The 15,966-nt window shown below is 45.8% G+C and overlaps 1 protein-coding gene across 1 annotated transcript in view; it reads left to right on the top strand.

The window, feature by feature from the left end:
- Positions 1–15,966, top strand: part of col25a1 (collagen type XXV alpha 1 chain) — a 227,159-nt gene that overhangs the window by 22,005 nt on the left and 189,188 nt on the right. The window contains exon 8 of the mRNA XM_078544797.1: positions 8,571–8,615. Within this exon, the coding sequence (XP_078400923.1) occupies positions 8,571–8,615 (45 nt within the window). The remainder of the gene's footprint in view (positions 1–8,570; positions 8,616–15,966) is intronic.

The raw sequence follows: 15,966 nt of genomic DNA, 5'->3' as shown, positions 1-15,966 counted from the left end.
TTGTTCTAAACCTCACCCATTTCCCTTTCCATTGACTTCAAATGTGATCATGCTCATCACCACTAACCCTAAGGGTGCCATTGGTCCTAATTCCAATATGTTGTCTGGATCGCTTGCCATGACCAAATCATGAACTGCCCTCATGTCTTCCCTGGCATAAGGACTGGTGAAGCAGTCATGCATTTCATTTACCAAGTTGGACTCTGGGAATTCCCAAATTACATTTAGTTGATTGAAGTTGTCCATTAAAATAATCTTCCTGTTCTTACATACCCTTCTTATCCTTTCATGAAGCAGACTGCCTTCTTATACAGGCCTAGCACTCTATAATGTATCCGTACTTTCTCTTTATCCTTTTCATGCAGAAGATGTCAGGTAAGAGTGAGTCTTTCCACCTCCCAGGGATCAGCATTTTTATCTTCCCTGTGTCCCTGATTATAGGCTACACCACCTCCTTTCACGTCTGTTCTATCTTTTCTGAACATTTTGTATCATTGTATGTTGTACTCATCACCATCCTCTGGGGTTTAACATGTTTTTCCATATTCCCACTCATGCTATAAGTAATTTCCACTTCTGGTGTCTTATTACTAACACTTCTAGCATTCATTTTCTACATCTTTGTAGGTTTACCTCCTTTTTTGGCCCTCACTGTTTCTGATATCTGATAGGTGTATGGGTAACACTGAGGAAGAATGCAATGTAATACAAGAAGACAATAGAAAACATGCAAACTGGGCAATGAAGTGGCAAATGAGCTTTAACTTAGATAAATGGGAAGTGATGCACTTTGATAGGAAAAATAAGAATACCATCTACAGCTTAAAAATTAAGAAATTGAATGGAGTAGAGGAGCAAATGGATCTAGGGATACAGGTGAACAAATTATTAAGAACAGCATCACAGGCCTGTAAAGCAATTTAATATGCTAACAAAGCATGAAGATTTATTTCTAAAGTGTAGAATTCTAAAGTGATGAAGTTATGTTGAACTTGTATAGGACCCTGGTCAGGCCATACTTAGGGCGGAATCGTCCATGCCCACTGACATCGGGTATGTTTGGTGCGTGAGCGGACAATATGGCGAGAAGGTCAAAAATTGGTTTCACAACGTCGTGAAACCAGTTTGAGATCGTCCATTCTGCCCGCCAATGGCGGGCCACATTTCCTGCCAACGGATGTTGGGAACCTCGTTGTAATAAATATGCATATCATTATAAGCCCAGCCCGCCGGAATCATCACATCCCCAGTGGATCGCATGCCCGCGTTTCACAACAGCATATAAAAGGTGTGCACTTGGCAGGCTGCACTTTGAGGGGAACTCGGAGGTGAGTACACAGTAGTGTTGGGGAGCGCTCTCACCCGGGATGCCTGTTGGACTTTAAGGTTGAGGTGCGTTGAGGGGATGGAGTGTTCAAGGGCTCCCCTGTGGTTCAGGTGTGTTGCGGGGGGGAAAGGGTTTATCTGCGGTTGAAGATAGTGTATAAGTACATGCGGGGTGGGGTGGGCAAGGGAAGTGGCCACGCTTAAGGGAAACCTTGTATAAAGTGACCATTCCTCTTCAGCCGAGGCAGTTCGGGTGCAGCTACATTGATATGATTGGAGTTGGGCTCCTAACTTCTTTGCCCACTCAAGCAACGCAGAGGTATCAAAGTGCCACCGAGTGCTCCAGAGCTTTTCATCCCTCGGGCACAGACTGCAAACTAATGAGCGTTTTAGTGGACTATGCTGCTGACAAGCTTCTTTACATCTCTGATTGGGTCTCATCACTCTCATATATTTTCTATATTCTTGAGCAATTTGATCATATTTCAGATTTTAAAATTGTCACGAAACTACAGCTGGTGAACCAGCTGTATGCCTCATGGCTTAGAGAGAGTGAAGCCGATAGAGGAGAGAGCAATTGAGGCACCTGGCTGTGCAGAGGGAGGAGCAGCACCCTCTGGAAGAAGGAGCAGCTGGAGCTCCTGCACATGCTGCTGAAGAGCCACAGCGAGCCGTCACTGGTCAGCGCCTAGCTAGACCCAGGGTCTATACATGCTGCCTTTCATTCCTGCAGATGACCGAGAACCAGTGTCGCTGAAGACTCTGAATGTCTAGGTCACATCTGCCAGCTACTGCAGGATTTGGCGCCAAGGGGACATGGAGGGCATTCACTGCCAGTGGCTGTGAAAGTGACTGCGGCACTCAATTTCTACGCCAGTGGCTCCTTTCAGGGCTCCACAAGTGACCTCTGGGGATATCACAATCCTCCACCAACAAATGCATCCATGAGGTCACAACTTCACACACAACTTTGTGCATTTCGCCTGGGACCAGAACAGCCAGGATTTAAGAGCGATTGGATTTGCCCAGATCTCAGCTTTCCCAAATTTGCAGGGTTTGATCGACTGCACTCACGTGGCACTCAGATCTCCATCGCAACACACGGTCAACTATGTCAATCGCAAGGGATTCCATTCGCTGAATGTGCAGCTGGTGTGTGACCACCAGAAACGCATCCTGCAGGTCTGTGCACGGTTTCCAAGGAATGTCCCTGACTCCTACATTCTCAGTCGGTCACAGATCCTTGAAGTCTTCCAGGATCCACAGAAGCAGCAGGGATGGCTCCTCGGGGACAAGGACTACCCGCAGAGGACGTGGCTGATGACACCCGTGTGGCGGCCTCAGACTGCAGCAGAGAGAAGGTATCACGAGGCTCATGCTGCAACTCACAACTTGGTGGAACAGACCTTCGAGATTCTGAAAATGAGATTCCAGTGCCTGGAACGGTCTGGTGGAGCCCTGCAATATAGTCCACAGAGGGTGTCACGCATCGTCGTTGCCTGCTGCGCCTTTCACAACCTGGCACTGCAATGGGGAGAGGAGCTGGTTGAGGAGGAGATGGAGGAGCTGGAGGTTTCCACCAATGAGGAGGACTCCGATGAGGGTGAGGAGGTCCTCGAAGGCAACAATGGCGGGTATGAGGCCCTGGCACTGGCCAGACGAGGCTGGTGCACTGGGGAGGCCCTCATAGCTGCTAGATTTGTGGAGGATGATGACATGCAGTGAGGAGACACTATGGATCCTCACATTGCATCTCTGAAAGATTGACTGCAGTCTGGCTTATGACATAGCACATACCCTCTAGGATAATGCTCCTGTCAAGGAGATGCAAAGGAGGATCCTGACGACATGCAGTGAGGACACTCCACAGATCTTCACATTACCTCTGTGAATGTCTGACTCCTGTCTGTCCGAGGGCAGCTCACTTTCGCTCTGTGATCAGGGTCATATCATGAAGATCCAGCCATGAAACTTTAAAAGCATCTAATCCTTTGTCTGCTTTCAGGAGCACAGCGTTACTGGTCACAGATGCTGAAGAGATGGGGGCCAGCCCCACCTTAAAGGTGCTGAGAGCACACAGAGAGAATAATGGAACTCTGTGGCACCTGCCCACTACATTCTGGCATCAATGACAAGCACCATCAAAGTGCAGGCATCAGTAATGTGTCCAGGGAGTGTGAGGCCAGACCATCACTTTGGTCTGAAGGCTGCACAAAGCACAGAGAAGAGGCTCTGGAATGAGACACCTGCCTTTATCTTGTGCAGAAAGGTTTCACATCTGAGTGACATGAACACTGCTCATCAGAACAAGAAGGGGTAGGTGGAGTGAAATCGAGCTGCTCCACACCCCTCTCATGTACACACAGTTGGAGGCCAACTATAGCATCAGTGATTGAGTTCAGCCTGCGCAGCAGTGCAGGAGCGGCGTCCTGGACCAAGGTCTCCATGGCAGCCACCATGCTACCAGTGTTGACCTCGGTGCGTTGGCATGATGGCACTAACACCTCAGCCTGAAGCCAGACGGACTCCTCCATTGTGTCTTGCAATCTGAGGAGTGCAGCGGACATCCCTTCCTGATATTCCCTAGCTTGCCTTTGCAGCTCCAGCAACTGTGACACAACCGAGTCCAGAGGCTCGTCATCTGACTCCAACTCAGCAAATTTCTGGCCTCCAGCAGTCCTCTGAGTGCCGGACACCTGGGAAGTCCCTGCCTCCACCTGCTGTGGATCAGACAGTGCAATGTGCTCACCAGATTGTGATCCCAAGGCTACTCTAAAGCTAGGTCCCACCGAGGTGTGTGTCTCTGCGCTGGTGGAGGGTGTGGGTGAGCGCTGTGATGGGACTTCAAGGAGGGTGCCTCCAGATTCCTCTTCAGAGGTTTCTTCAGGGCTTGATTGGAGGCTCTGGGTCATGGACTCTGTCGGCTGTTTGGCAGATGTGTCTGCGAAAGCAAGGAGAGATAATTAGTACATGGCAGTGGCCTGTGAAACAGGACACGTCACTCACACATGGTTGTCTGATGGATGTTGCACTGTTTCATTCTCACTAGTGCTGCCTCAGGAAGCTCGGCTCAAGTTTGAAAACTTTATTAAAGAGAGAAAAAAATATTCCTGACGTCCCCTCGTGTGACACTGTCACATGAGCAGGGACAGGTCAATTACTTATATTTAAAAATTTTATACACATTTTAAATCCCTCATGAAACCTCATCCTGCCTGTGGATGAGGTTTCATGTTTTTTCTGAAGGCCACCTGGGCTCTTCGCCTGCCTGCCAACCTTAAGGTTGGATGGGCAGGTCCATTAATTACTTTTTTAAAGGCCTTAAGTGGCCTAACTGAAAATCTAAATGACACGCGGTGACGTCGGGATGCACGCCCAACATCACCGCGCATCATTTTACGCGTCGGCGAACAGGCCCCGCCCCCCGACAGGAAAATGCTGCCCATGATTAGATACATAACTCCACAAACTCTAGCAGTCAGTACTGGGGAGCACGAGTGGGAACAATCTTGACATAACTGTGGGGATTGCAGCCCACAGATTTTCAGGTTCCAGCCTGCCTTAGAAACCAAACAGATCAGATACATAGCACCCTGGGCCACATGGACATTTGTTTACTCCTACACTGCTACTGAAATTAGACATGCCTGTATTGCTAGATTGTCAGGAAAATCAGGTGTAGACATAACTCATGACACTGCTATGGAGATTTACTTTGAAGACACTATTAAAGTGTCAAGGAGATCAAATGCACACACTATAGGATAAAATAATATTTTAAGACACTAAGCTGTCAGAGTCTCCCTGTCACTGTCAAAAAAATCACACGGTGTGAGGGAGAGATGCTGATTGTCTGCATGCTACCTACCAGTATGGTATTCACATGGCTACATCCAGGTAATGAGATATTGTGCATGGTTAGAATGATAAAAGAACAAGGAAAAATTCCGTCACATCTTTCCAGTAGAGCAGTCTTTTCCAAGTCCATCCAATTTGGATATTATTGGATTTTTAATTCAGTTTTGGAGTTCACCAGTTGATCAGACACAAGGAGATTGGTGATATTGAAAAGGAACCCAATGTTTGATGAGAGGATGTTACTTAATGTTCTTCATCATGATTTAATCAGACTTCATCAGCAACTTCCTCTCATGAAGAGTTTGAAGTCATTTGGTCAGGAGTTAGCTCACAGATGGAATCTGGTTAGAAAAACAGTGCTGTAACATAAATCTCTATTTCTAACATATCTTGCAAGGCAAAAAGAAATGCTGGGGGTGCTTTCAAGCTTTGTGTTGGAGCACTAATTCTGAGAGCCACAGAGTGAAGAGCAACTTCTCCACACAAGAGAAAGGTCATGCCTGATGGACTCTCATACTTCCTGTTGACTAGCTACAGGAACTATTCGTGATATTCTGGGAGTACACCTATTCCTTCAGCAGCAGAGGTGTATAGGCCTGGCAGACCAAAGGAATAACAAAACAAGAAAATTAAATGAAAAAGAAAACTTTTAAAAATAGGGGAAAAGGTACTTGTCAATTTTACTTGTGATAAAATTGCCTTTTATTGCTTTAGTTCAGACTACTGCGCATTAAGAATTGTACGATTTTAAAGTGAGATTGTCAGCAGGTATGATCCTGGACATCCTAGTAAGGGCAGGAAACACAGGAATGAACATTAATGTCATCACTGTGCATCAGTCACAACAAATTTCAAAACAGTTAAACATGAAACCTGACCCAAACAAACATATTATCATACAAGCCATTAATGCATTTGCTACCTTAACAGAGGCATTAACATGTTTATTTTACACAGTTTTAGTCCTTTTAACTTTTTTACTGGTACTGTAAATGGGGAGATATTGGATCAACTGCCCGTTACACATCTGTCCTGATTTTCATCTCTAATGGTGTCACATTTCAATAGCAGTCCAGGAGAGAACAAATGTGTTTGATCTCCTTTTGGCCCAGGGAACTACGTATATTTCAGATGAGGCAATAAATTGAGGCTCCTTTCCCCTCTCCCCTCTCAGCTGGATGTAAAAGATCCCATGGCACTATTTTGAAGAGGGCTAGAGTTTCTCCAAGGGTCCTGGCCAATACTTAGCACTCAACCAACAATAGCACAGGCACGATGAGCCAAATGGCCTCCTTCTGAACCATTAATTTTCTAAGTTTCTGACAGCAACCTGCATTCATATAGCACCTTTTAAGTTGGAAAACATCCCAAGGTGTTTTAAACAGGACTTGACACCAAACCACATAAGGAAGTATTAGAACAGGTAACCAAAAGCTTGGTTTTTAGGATCATCTTTATGAAGAAACGAGATAGAGAGGCAGAGATGGTTAAGAAAGGAATCCTAGTGTTTCAGGTTCAGACAGCTGAAGGCATGACCACCAGTGGGAGAGCGTTAAAAATCAGGGTTATGCAAGAGGCCAGAATTGGAGGGGCCTCTGCACCAGAGAGGCAATACACCATGCGGGACTCATGATGATGGTCACATGAGGAGCACTGAATTTTTGAATCTCCCCTTGTTTGTGTGTTATTTTTGCATAACATAATTTGCAGATTGAAATGTAATTGGAGTTTTGATAATCCAGAAGGCGCAGAGTTCTTTAAATCATAGATCACCCACAATGATCACCCACACCCTCTTCTGCCCTGAGAATATGGAAGATATTTCAATGCAAATCTTTCCTTTTAGAAAACTAATGGTGAATGACTTCAAGCAATGCCATTGCTATTATCGCAAGGCAGAAAAACTATATCTGTGGGATACTTCTTTAAGTGTGACCCAATTATGATCTCATCTATTATCATTATGGCTAATGAGTAATAGAATATCACAACCTCCTGCAGCTCCAACAGAGGCCAGGGACATCCCTCAACCCCCATTGTGCTTTGTATCTGCCAGGAAGGAACAGGAAGCCACAAGGCCCACATCCTCATGCCAGCTGGAGAGTTGCATTGACAGAGGCCTGACAGTGGATCTCCTATGGACCTCACAGCTGAAAACCAGACAAGATAAACTAGGGTAAAAGATTAAAGAGTAATTAGCCCTCAAATGAGTGATAGAATTCTCAATTTGACCTGGCTGGCATCCTTCCATCTGTGAGAGATGATGGAAATGCAGCCTCAGAACTTTGATGAGGATGGATGAGATTATCCACTGCACTCCTTTTGATGGCTGCACAAGCCGATTCTGGAAAGACAATGTCTGCCACAAGTGCCACAGATGAAGCTGCCCCTTGCCGGTGGTGTGGGATGATCACTGCTGATGCCTTGTTTACAGGGCGGGCATCTGTTTTGAAGATTGTGAAATCACATGTCATCATGGTAGTAAAACCTTGCCACAGCTGGTGTAGCCATTTGCATGAATCGTTAACTAGAGTTTCCCACTTGTTGTGATTGATGTTGAGGGCTTTCACGTCTCTTGTGACAGCATCCTGGAATCAGAGCTCTGGGTGCCCTGCTGGTCTCTTGGCACAAGCTGCTTCCCCGTATAGCATATCCTTGGGGTTGCAGCCATCTTCCATCCTGTGCACATGCAAGTCAGCAAAGCCTTCTTTGCTTGATTAGCGTCAGCCTGCTTGACATGCTTACCCTAGAAAGAACTGTTTCATTGGTGACTTTGTCTTTCCATGTGATGCTGAGAATGAGTCGTAGACATCGGAGATGGAAGCTATTGAGCTTTTTTTCTTGATAAGTGTAAGGTATTCAAGCTTTGCTGCCATACAGAAATATTCTGAGGATACAGGTCTTGTAGATAAACATTTTGGGCCTGCAGGTCAGTTTGTTGTTTTCCCATGCATATTTTGTTAGTTGGCCAAAGTTGGTGGTTGCCTTTCCAATGCGTGTGCTGAGCTCTTTGTCAAGAGGGAGGCTGTCTGTCACCGTAGATTACAGGTGGCAGAATTTGCTGACTGCTTCCAGTGGTTTGATCACAGGTGGAGACACACCACCCTGTTGTATAATTCAATTAAGCCGCAAGACAATAAAATGTACCTTTCACGTCAAACCATCCGATGTTTGGACATGTTTTAAAAAATGCCAAAATTCTTTCAAATTGTTAATAACAATAATATGAAAAAATGAGAAATTATTGGAACTGTATGCAGCCTTAGAACAGGCCTGGCGAAGAATCTGCACCAGAATAATCTTTTTTATCCTTACAGATACTAAAGGACCCGCTGTCTGTTTCGGATCTAATGTGTTGTCTTTCTTTTTATTTTTGACCTTGGTAGGGCTCCATAGGAGTCACTGGTGTTCCTGGCTTCCAAGGAGAAAAGGTGAGCATCCGCGCACTCACCCTTAACATTATCCATGCAGTGTTATCCATCCTGTTAAGAGGAATTCTACAGAGAGCCCACTGTAGTAGCTTCGAGGACATGTAGTGTACAATCGATTGTGGTGCACCTTTCCCAAACCAGTAGACTGCTGCAATGTTATCATTTACCTTCCAAATCAGGATGAATCGCATTAGCTACTTTGATATAATAGTCAAAGTATTTGGTCATTTTAATTAATGGAGCAGTAATCGAGGCATTGGCTGTGACAGTGAATCAAATGTTTTGTCCTTGTATCTGTGACCTGGGTTTGTGTTCAGCCCACTCCTGTGCATTGCCTGTGAGAATTCTGTGTGGTATTAGCAGTCACAATTCCACATGAACACAAGCCCATATCAGAATGTGCCTTTAATCAAGCAATAGTTGACTAGTTTGATTCGCATAATCCTGTCTTGCTGTATCAGACTTTATGATACTATCACCATATAAAATGTGGAAAGAACATTCTATTCTCCTATACTGTACATCCAAATGTCTCTGATCTTGGACACGGGCTGTCTTGGTACAGATAGAGCAAAGGCTGTTTTCCTTGTGTCTACCCTTTGCTGTTATTGGAATTTTCTTTATGTCCTTGAAGCTGTTACAGTGGGCTCTCTGTAGAATTCCTCTTAACAGGATTGTCTGCTTCCCAAAATAAAGGTAGAAACCCAAGTCACTTTAAGCTCACAGTAGCAGGAGTGATGTTCCTCATGAGCTGGGAACAGATAATAATGGGAGAGACCACAAAACACACAGGTCCAAAAAATGAACCATGATGTACTACCTATTACTTTGGTCATAAGCATGAAGGAAAGTTGAAAGTTATACTTTCTGTAAAAAGGACTGCCACGAGCAGCATCTTAAAAAGTATAGCAAAAGGGTAGAATATTCTGAATTTGCGCCTGTGCTAAAACAAGGCCACTAGGCAAGATTCCCTGTCACCATTGTGTATACTCAGAAAAAATAACGCCCTAATGTTTACAGGCCTGGTCACAGAGCAGCTGCATTTATTTTAATAGATGCAGGCCCTACTGACTGGCCTGTGAGCCAACCTATAGCTGCCCAACTCCAGAAGGAACTCCGCCAACTGAGCGTAGTAGTGTATACCCAGCTAGTAGTGCTTATTTTTCAGGAGAAATCCTTGAAATGGTGCAATTCCCAGATATTATTTTGATTTGTTCATGGGATGTAGGTGTCACTTATTGCCCATCCCAACTTTGCAAATTTGGCAATGATTTCAGCGATATGAAATCACTGATAGCTTCATCAGTTCCACAAATAGAGTTGGCAAATGCAAATCCAGCTAAATAAATGTTAAATAAGACAAATTACAGAATTTATATGTTCCTGTCCTAACAAATGAGATGATTAAGTGATTGGATCAAAGGGGTCAAGCTGGGATGCACCAGAATGATCTTATTCCAGGAAGCAATGATTGATGAGTGGACAGTTACAAAAGAGATGTTTATTATGAAAAAATGTTGAAGTTGAACAATTGGCAGTGGTTTTAGCCATACAATAATTTCCTTCAACGGATCAAGGTAAAACCGTTCAGATAAAAGCAAAATACTGCAGATGCTGGAAATCTGAAGTAAAAACAAAGTGCTGGAAATCCACCGCAGGTCTGGCAGCATATGCGGAGATAGAAACAGAGCTAACATTTCGAGTTGAATGTGACTCTCCTTTTGAAGAAGAGTCACATTTGGCTTGAAACATTAACTCTGTTTCTATCTCCATAGAGGTAAAATCATTATTATGGTAGCCTCAATGTATTCTGTTTTCAATATAACTGAAGACGTAGTTGTTTTTACTTTTTTGGGTGTGTCCGCTTGTATTTTAGTTGGGAGTCATGAGGCAATAGCTTAAACACAAGCTTCCGCTGATCATGTGTGATTTCAGTTTTTATGAGGCACATTTGCTAGATCAACCTATTGTCTGTGTGGATCTCATGCCTTTAATGTAGTGAAAAACATACTGTCTTACTTCCATTTATTCCAAAACCTATGACAATCTGATAAGATTTAGTAGCAATAGCAATTCATTCCTGCCTTTCCTTTGTTTTGGTAAGTTTTTCTTTCAATTCTTCTTAATTAAATTTAAAAGCAACAGTTTCAGAATTCAGTTCTTAAATAATAATTCTATCCCATTCATTTTCTCTAAGGAACCAAAGGAAACTTACAGCACAGGAGGCTACTCAGCCCATTGTATCTGCACTGGCACTTTGCTAGCGCAAATTAAAATTAATCGCACTGCCCCACTATCTCCCTCTTTACTTATGTAACTGTAGAGGTTTCCAACTCATTTCAAGCGTCATCTGGAACACTTTGTGCAGGATTTTAAACTGAACAAGCAGCGGCACCATCAGTGGGTCAAGAACCCACTGGACACTTCAGCGTCTTTGCACTAGATCTTTAACTGAGCCATGGCATTAGCATCCCTCCTCTGAGTTCCCCAACCAATCTGGGAGGGCAGGCAGGATCATACACTGGGTCCGTCAAAGGAAGGATTTCTGTGTAAAGAAGCCATGGCGTGGGTTACAATGGCTCATCTACATATGGATTTTTGAGGCTGCAGCAACTACATGAATGGAGAGAAGAGCTGGGAAGGCTGCTCCCTGGGTCTCTAACTCTTACCTGCAGGTCCTGCTGTGGGATCTGAGGGGCTGTAGTGAGGTGATCTTTCCCAAGGATGGGAGGAAGAGGACAACTTCTCCAACCAAGCAGACATGGATGGAAGTGGCCAAGGAAGTCGGCAGCCAAAGTATGGTCCCTCCAATCTGGAGACAATTCATCAAAAAGATCCAGAACTTCAGGGGGGCATGAAAGGTCAGTGTCAGGTACTCACACCCTGAGTTTCCTGGCATTCTACTGCACCACACTCCTCAGAACAACACACCTTAATATTACATGCTTAATATTAAGGATACAAAGTGTTCAGAAAAAGTAAGGAAGGAAAATGGGAGATGGGTGGCAGTACTGATTTATGGAAGACAGTGTAATATTTGAAAGAGAGGATGCCCTTGAAGAGGAAGGACAGAATCCATTTGGTTAGAGTTGAGGAGCAAGGGATGTATGGTCACAGTACTGGGATTGTTCTGTAGGCATCCAAATAGTGGCAGAGAGAGAGAGAGGTGGAAATCTGCAGGGAAATCACAGAGATGTACAAGAACTATAGAGTGATGATATTTGGGGACTTTAATTACCCAAAAATCAATTAGGATAATGTTAGAATAAAGGGTAAGGAGGGGAAGCAATTCCTGAAATGTGTTCAGGAGAACTTCCTTCACCAGTTTGTTCTCCCAAAAAGGAAGGAGGCATTGCTGGATCTGGTGCTGGAGAATGAGGAAGGCCAAGTGGGCCAAGTGTCTGTGGAGAACACTTGGATAAGAGTGATCATCTATCATGAAGTTTGGATTAGTAATGGAGAAGAACAAGTAACAATCTAAAGTAGAATGTCTAAATTGGAAGAGCTTTATCTTCACTGGAATGAGAGGGGTTCTAACCAGGGTAAAATGCAACCAATGATTGACAGGAAAAACTGTAACAGAACAGTGGATGATCTTTAAGGAGGAGATGTTTCAGGTTAAGTACATTCCAACAAGGGTGAAAGATAGGGGAACCAAAACCAGGGCTCCTTTGATGATGAGGATGATGGAGGGAAATATGATGGAATAATGGAGTATATGATGTAAGTTAGGTGAATCCTTCGAGCCAAATACAATAAGTGGAGAGGGGAAATTAAGTGAAAAATAAGACTGGCAGAGAGAGAAGATGAGAATAGAATGGCAGTTAACGTAACAGGGAACCCAGAAATCTTGTACTGGCATGTAAATAGTGAGCGGTAATAAGGGACAGGGTGAACCTATAGGAATAAAAAGAGAGGTATATGTTTAGAGGCACAAGACAAGAATAGAATACTTAATGAGTACTTTGTATTAGTGTTTACTAAGGAAATGAATGTTGCAAAATATTAGTAGAAGAGGAACTGGTAGAGGTAAAGGATGTGGTGAAAATTGATGTACTGGAATGGCTGGAATGCTTAGGATATAAGTCACCTGATCCAAATGGCCTGCATCCCACGTGCTAAAGGAAGTGAGAGCGGAGACAGCAGAAGGGCTTGCCATGATCTTCGAATCTTTCCCAAGCACAAGGAAGGTGCTAGAAACTTGGAAAGTGGCAAATGTAACACCCCTATTTCAAGAAGGAGTATGAGGACATTTCTAGAAACTACAGGCAAGTTAGTTTGACATCAGTGGTTGATTAGGTTTCAAAACAATAATCAAGGGAAAAAAATTAACAGGCACTTGGAGAGGGTTGAGTTAATTAATGATTTGTAAAAGGCAAATCGTGTTTGACTAATCTAATTGAATTGTTTGATGAAGTAACAGAAGGTTGATGAAGGGAATATGGTGGATGTTGTCCATATGGATTTTAAGAAAGCGTTTGATGATTAAGTACCACGTAAAAGGCTGGTTAACAAAATTGAGGCTTATGGAATAGGAGAGTCAGTGCCCAATTGGATAAAAATTATGCCTTAAGGACAGGAAACAGCAGCTCGTGATAAATAGTTACTAATCAGACTGGAAGATGGTAGACAGTGGTGTTCTCCAAGGGTTAGTGCTAGGACCTTTCGTTTATAACTTGAATATTGAAATACAGAGTAAAATCACAAAATTTGCCTATGGTACCAAATTTGGAGGTGTGGTAAACAGTGAGGATGTTACAAATTGACTCTTGCGGGAAATAGATAGGCTAGCAGGATAGGCAGACAAGTGACAGATGGAATTTCATGCAGGGATGTGTGATGTGATGCATTTTGGCAGAAGGGATAAGGAGAGGCAATGTAGACATAATGACAGCATTCTAAAGAAGGGGCAGGGGCAGAAGGAACTGAGTGGCTATGCACCTGTCTTCAAAGGTGGCAGGACATATTGAGAGAGTGGTTATCAAAGCATATGGGTTCTTGGTTCTTGATCGCTTCTCGGCCTTTTGGCTAAGATCAAGTGTTGCAGGGGCGACACCATGGTCCTGCCAAGGCAAGGTCGGGATGGAAGGGCGATAACCAATCGCAATCCGAATCCATACCGTGGGTTACCTATCACCGTCCGAGTCACGGTGAACCACAGCGACGAAGGAGGATCACCTATGGATCGGGGCTTCTTCACCAGGAGGATCCTGTTGAAGGCGTGCGGCTTCCAAGCTACGGAGATCTTCACCCTGCACGACTCCCGCAAAGGTGGTTATTTTGACGTGACGTTCAAGCGAGTGGCAGACTGCGTCCGGCTCCTGAGGGTGTTCGAGGAGAAGAGAGACCTGCCGGAGATGAAGATCCTGACGGCGGAGCCGCACTTTTCTCTGCCGTTGCAACGGGAACGTGAGGTGATGGTGCATGTGTACAACCCCTTCGTCCCTGTCGCCGACGTGGTCACCTTCCTCACCAGGTACTTCGATAAGGTGGGGAGCGGCACCGAGATTCGAGACGACTTGGGGATCTGGACAGGCAAACGCCTGTTTAAGGTCACGCTAAAGACCGATGGTAAGGGAGCCATTTTCCACCCTCCCTCCAGTTTCGCCATCGGGGGAAACCGGGGCTACCTGGTCTACGCTGGGCAACCCAAGCATTGTCGCTCATGCGGCAAGGCTGGTCATGTGGCGGCCAACTGCAGCGCCTCCCTCTGCAAGATCTGCAAACAGGAAGGGCACCAGACAAAAGACTGCAAACAGGCCAAGTGCTGCAACCTGTGTGGCGAGGCAAGTCACCTCTACAGGACCTGCCCCAAACGCTGCCGTACTTACGCACAGGCAGCCAAAGCCGACCAGGGGGAAGCAGAAGAAAGGTTTCGTGTCACTCCAACCACCAAGGCCCCCAGGGAGCCCAACGGGACAAAGGAGGACACAGAGAGAGACAAGGTGGAGAAAGAGATTGAGGCAACAGAGAGCCAATCAACAGCACTACCCCCTGAACCTTCCAGTCCTCAGGACAGCGAATCAATGGAGGAGGAGGCAGCAGTGGAAAAGCAGCAGGGGGAGTGGCGGACGGTGAAGAACAAGAAAAGTAAGAGGGAGCGAAGAAGAAGCAAAGGCGTTTCCCAGAGAAGCGGCAAGAGGCGTCTCCCATCCGACACGGATGACAAGGGCAGCAGCTCTTCGGATGAGGAAGTGCCAGAGCGGCACCGACAGAAGAGGCGGCAAAGCTCCAGGGCGTTGGAGGACGAGACACCCGAGCTCCAGAAAATTGGAGACAACAAGGAGCCCAGCGCACCCCAACTTTGCCTGCAACCTGAGGAGGCCAGTGCACCACAGCCCCTGGAATCTGGGAGCAGTGAGGCAATCATCGCACCCCAGCTCCAGGAAGCCGGGAACAGCAACCCCCCAGAGGGGGTGAGTTTTGGAGAAGCTTCTCCAGCAAAGGTCATCTCAAAACCCGCTCTCTACGTGAACCTCCAGATGCCACTGGAGCAGAACACGGCCAAGGAGATCTACCTCAGCCCATCCAAAGTGAAGGAATTTGAGCTCACTACGGGTATGAAGGAGCAGACTAAAGGTCTGGGACTCTCAGAGACAGTGGGTTTGGTAGGAGAATAAATGCTTTAAAATGGGTTTAAAGATTGTATCCATAAATGTGCGTAGCATTAAATCTACTACGCGATGTGTTGCGACCTTGGACTACCTAGCCAAGGTCAAAGCTGACCTGTTGTTTCTGCAGGAGTGTGCGATACCGCACCTCAGCTCCTACAGGCAATGGTCACGATGGTGGTCCCACGGGCCATCGATCTGGTCGGGCGGAAACGACTCTCGTTCCTCCGGCCTGGGTATTCTGCTGCGGGGAGGCAACTTCACCGTCTCCGAGGTCAAGGAGGTGGTGGGCGGGCGACTCCTCGTAGCAGACGTAATGTACAAGAACGCTCCACTCCGGTTAATTAACGTGTATGGCCCGGCACAAGGGGCTGAGCGGCTGGAGGTTTTTCAGCAGCTCCCACTGCTGCTGGCGACCTCCAGGCCGGTCATTCTGGGCGGGGACTTCAACTGCATCATCGATGCGGCTGGACGATCCGGCAGGGCCGGAAGCAGATTGGACGCTACGTCCAGATCCCTGATGGAAACAGTTAAGGATGCCAAGCTGCACGACGTCTTCAGCAACCCTGCAGACGGAGCGCAGCGTAGATACACCTGGTCGCGGCCAGACGGGTCCATTCGTTCCAGGATAGACTTCCTGTTTGTGTCCCGTGCATTCACAGTCAGATCCACCGAGGTCAAGCCGGTGTTCTTCTCTGACCACTGCCTCCTACTGGCGGACTGCCACTTGGAGGAAGACC

This window comes from Cetorhinus maximus, chromosome 1, assembly GCF_964194155.1.
Source record: "Cetorhinus maximus chromosome 1, sCetMax3.hap1.1, whole genome shotgun sequence".
Lineage (NCBI taxonomy): Eukaryota > Metazoa > Chordata > Chondrichthyes > Lamniformes > Cetorhinidae > Cetorhinus > Cetorhinus maximus.
Note: the sequence above shows the minus strand (reverse complement) of the source record. Positions and strands in the feature narration are given on the sequence as shown.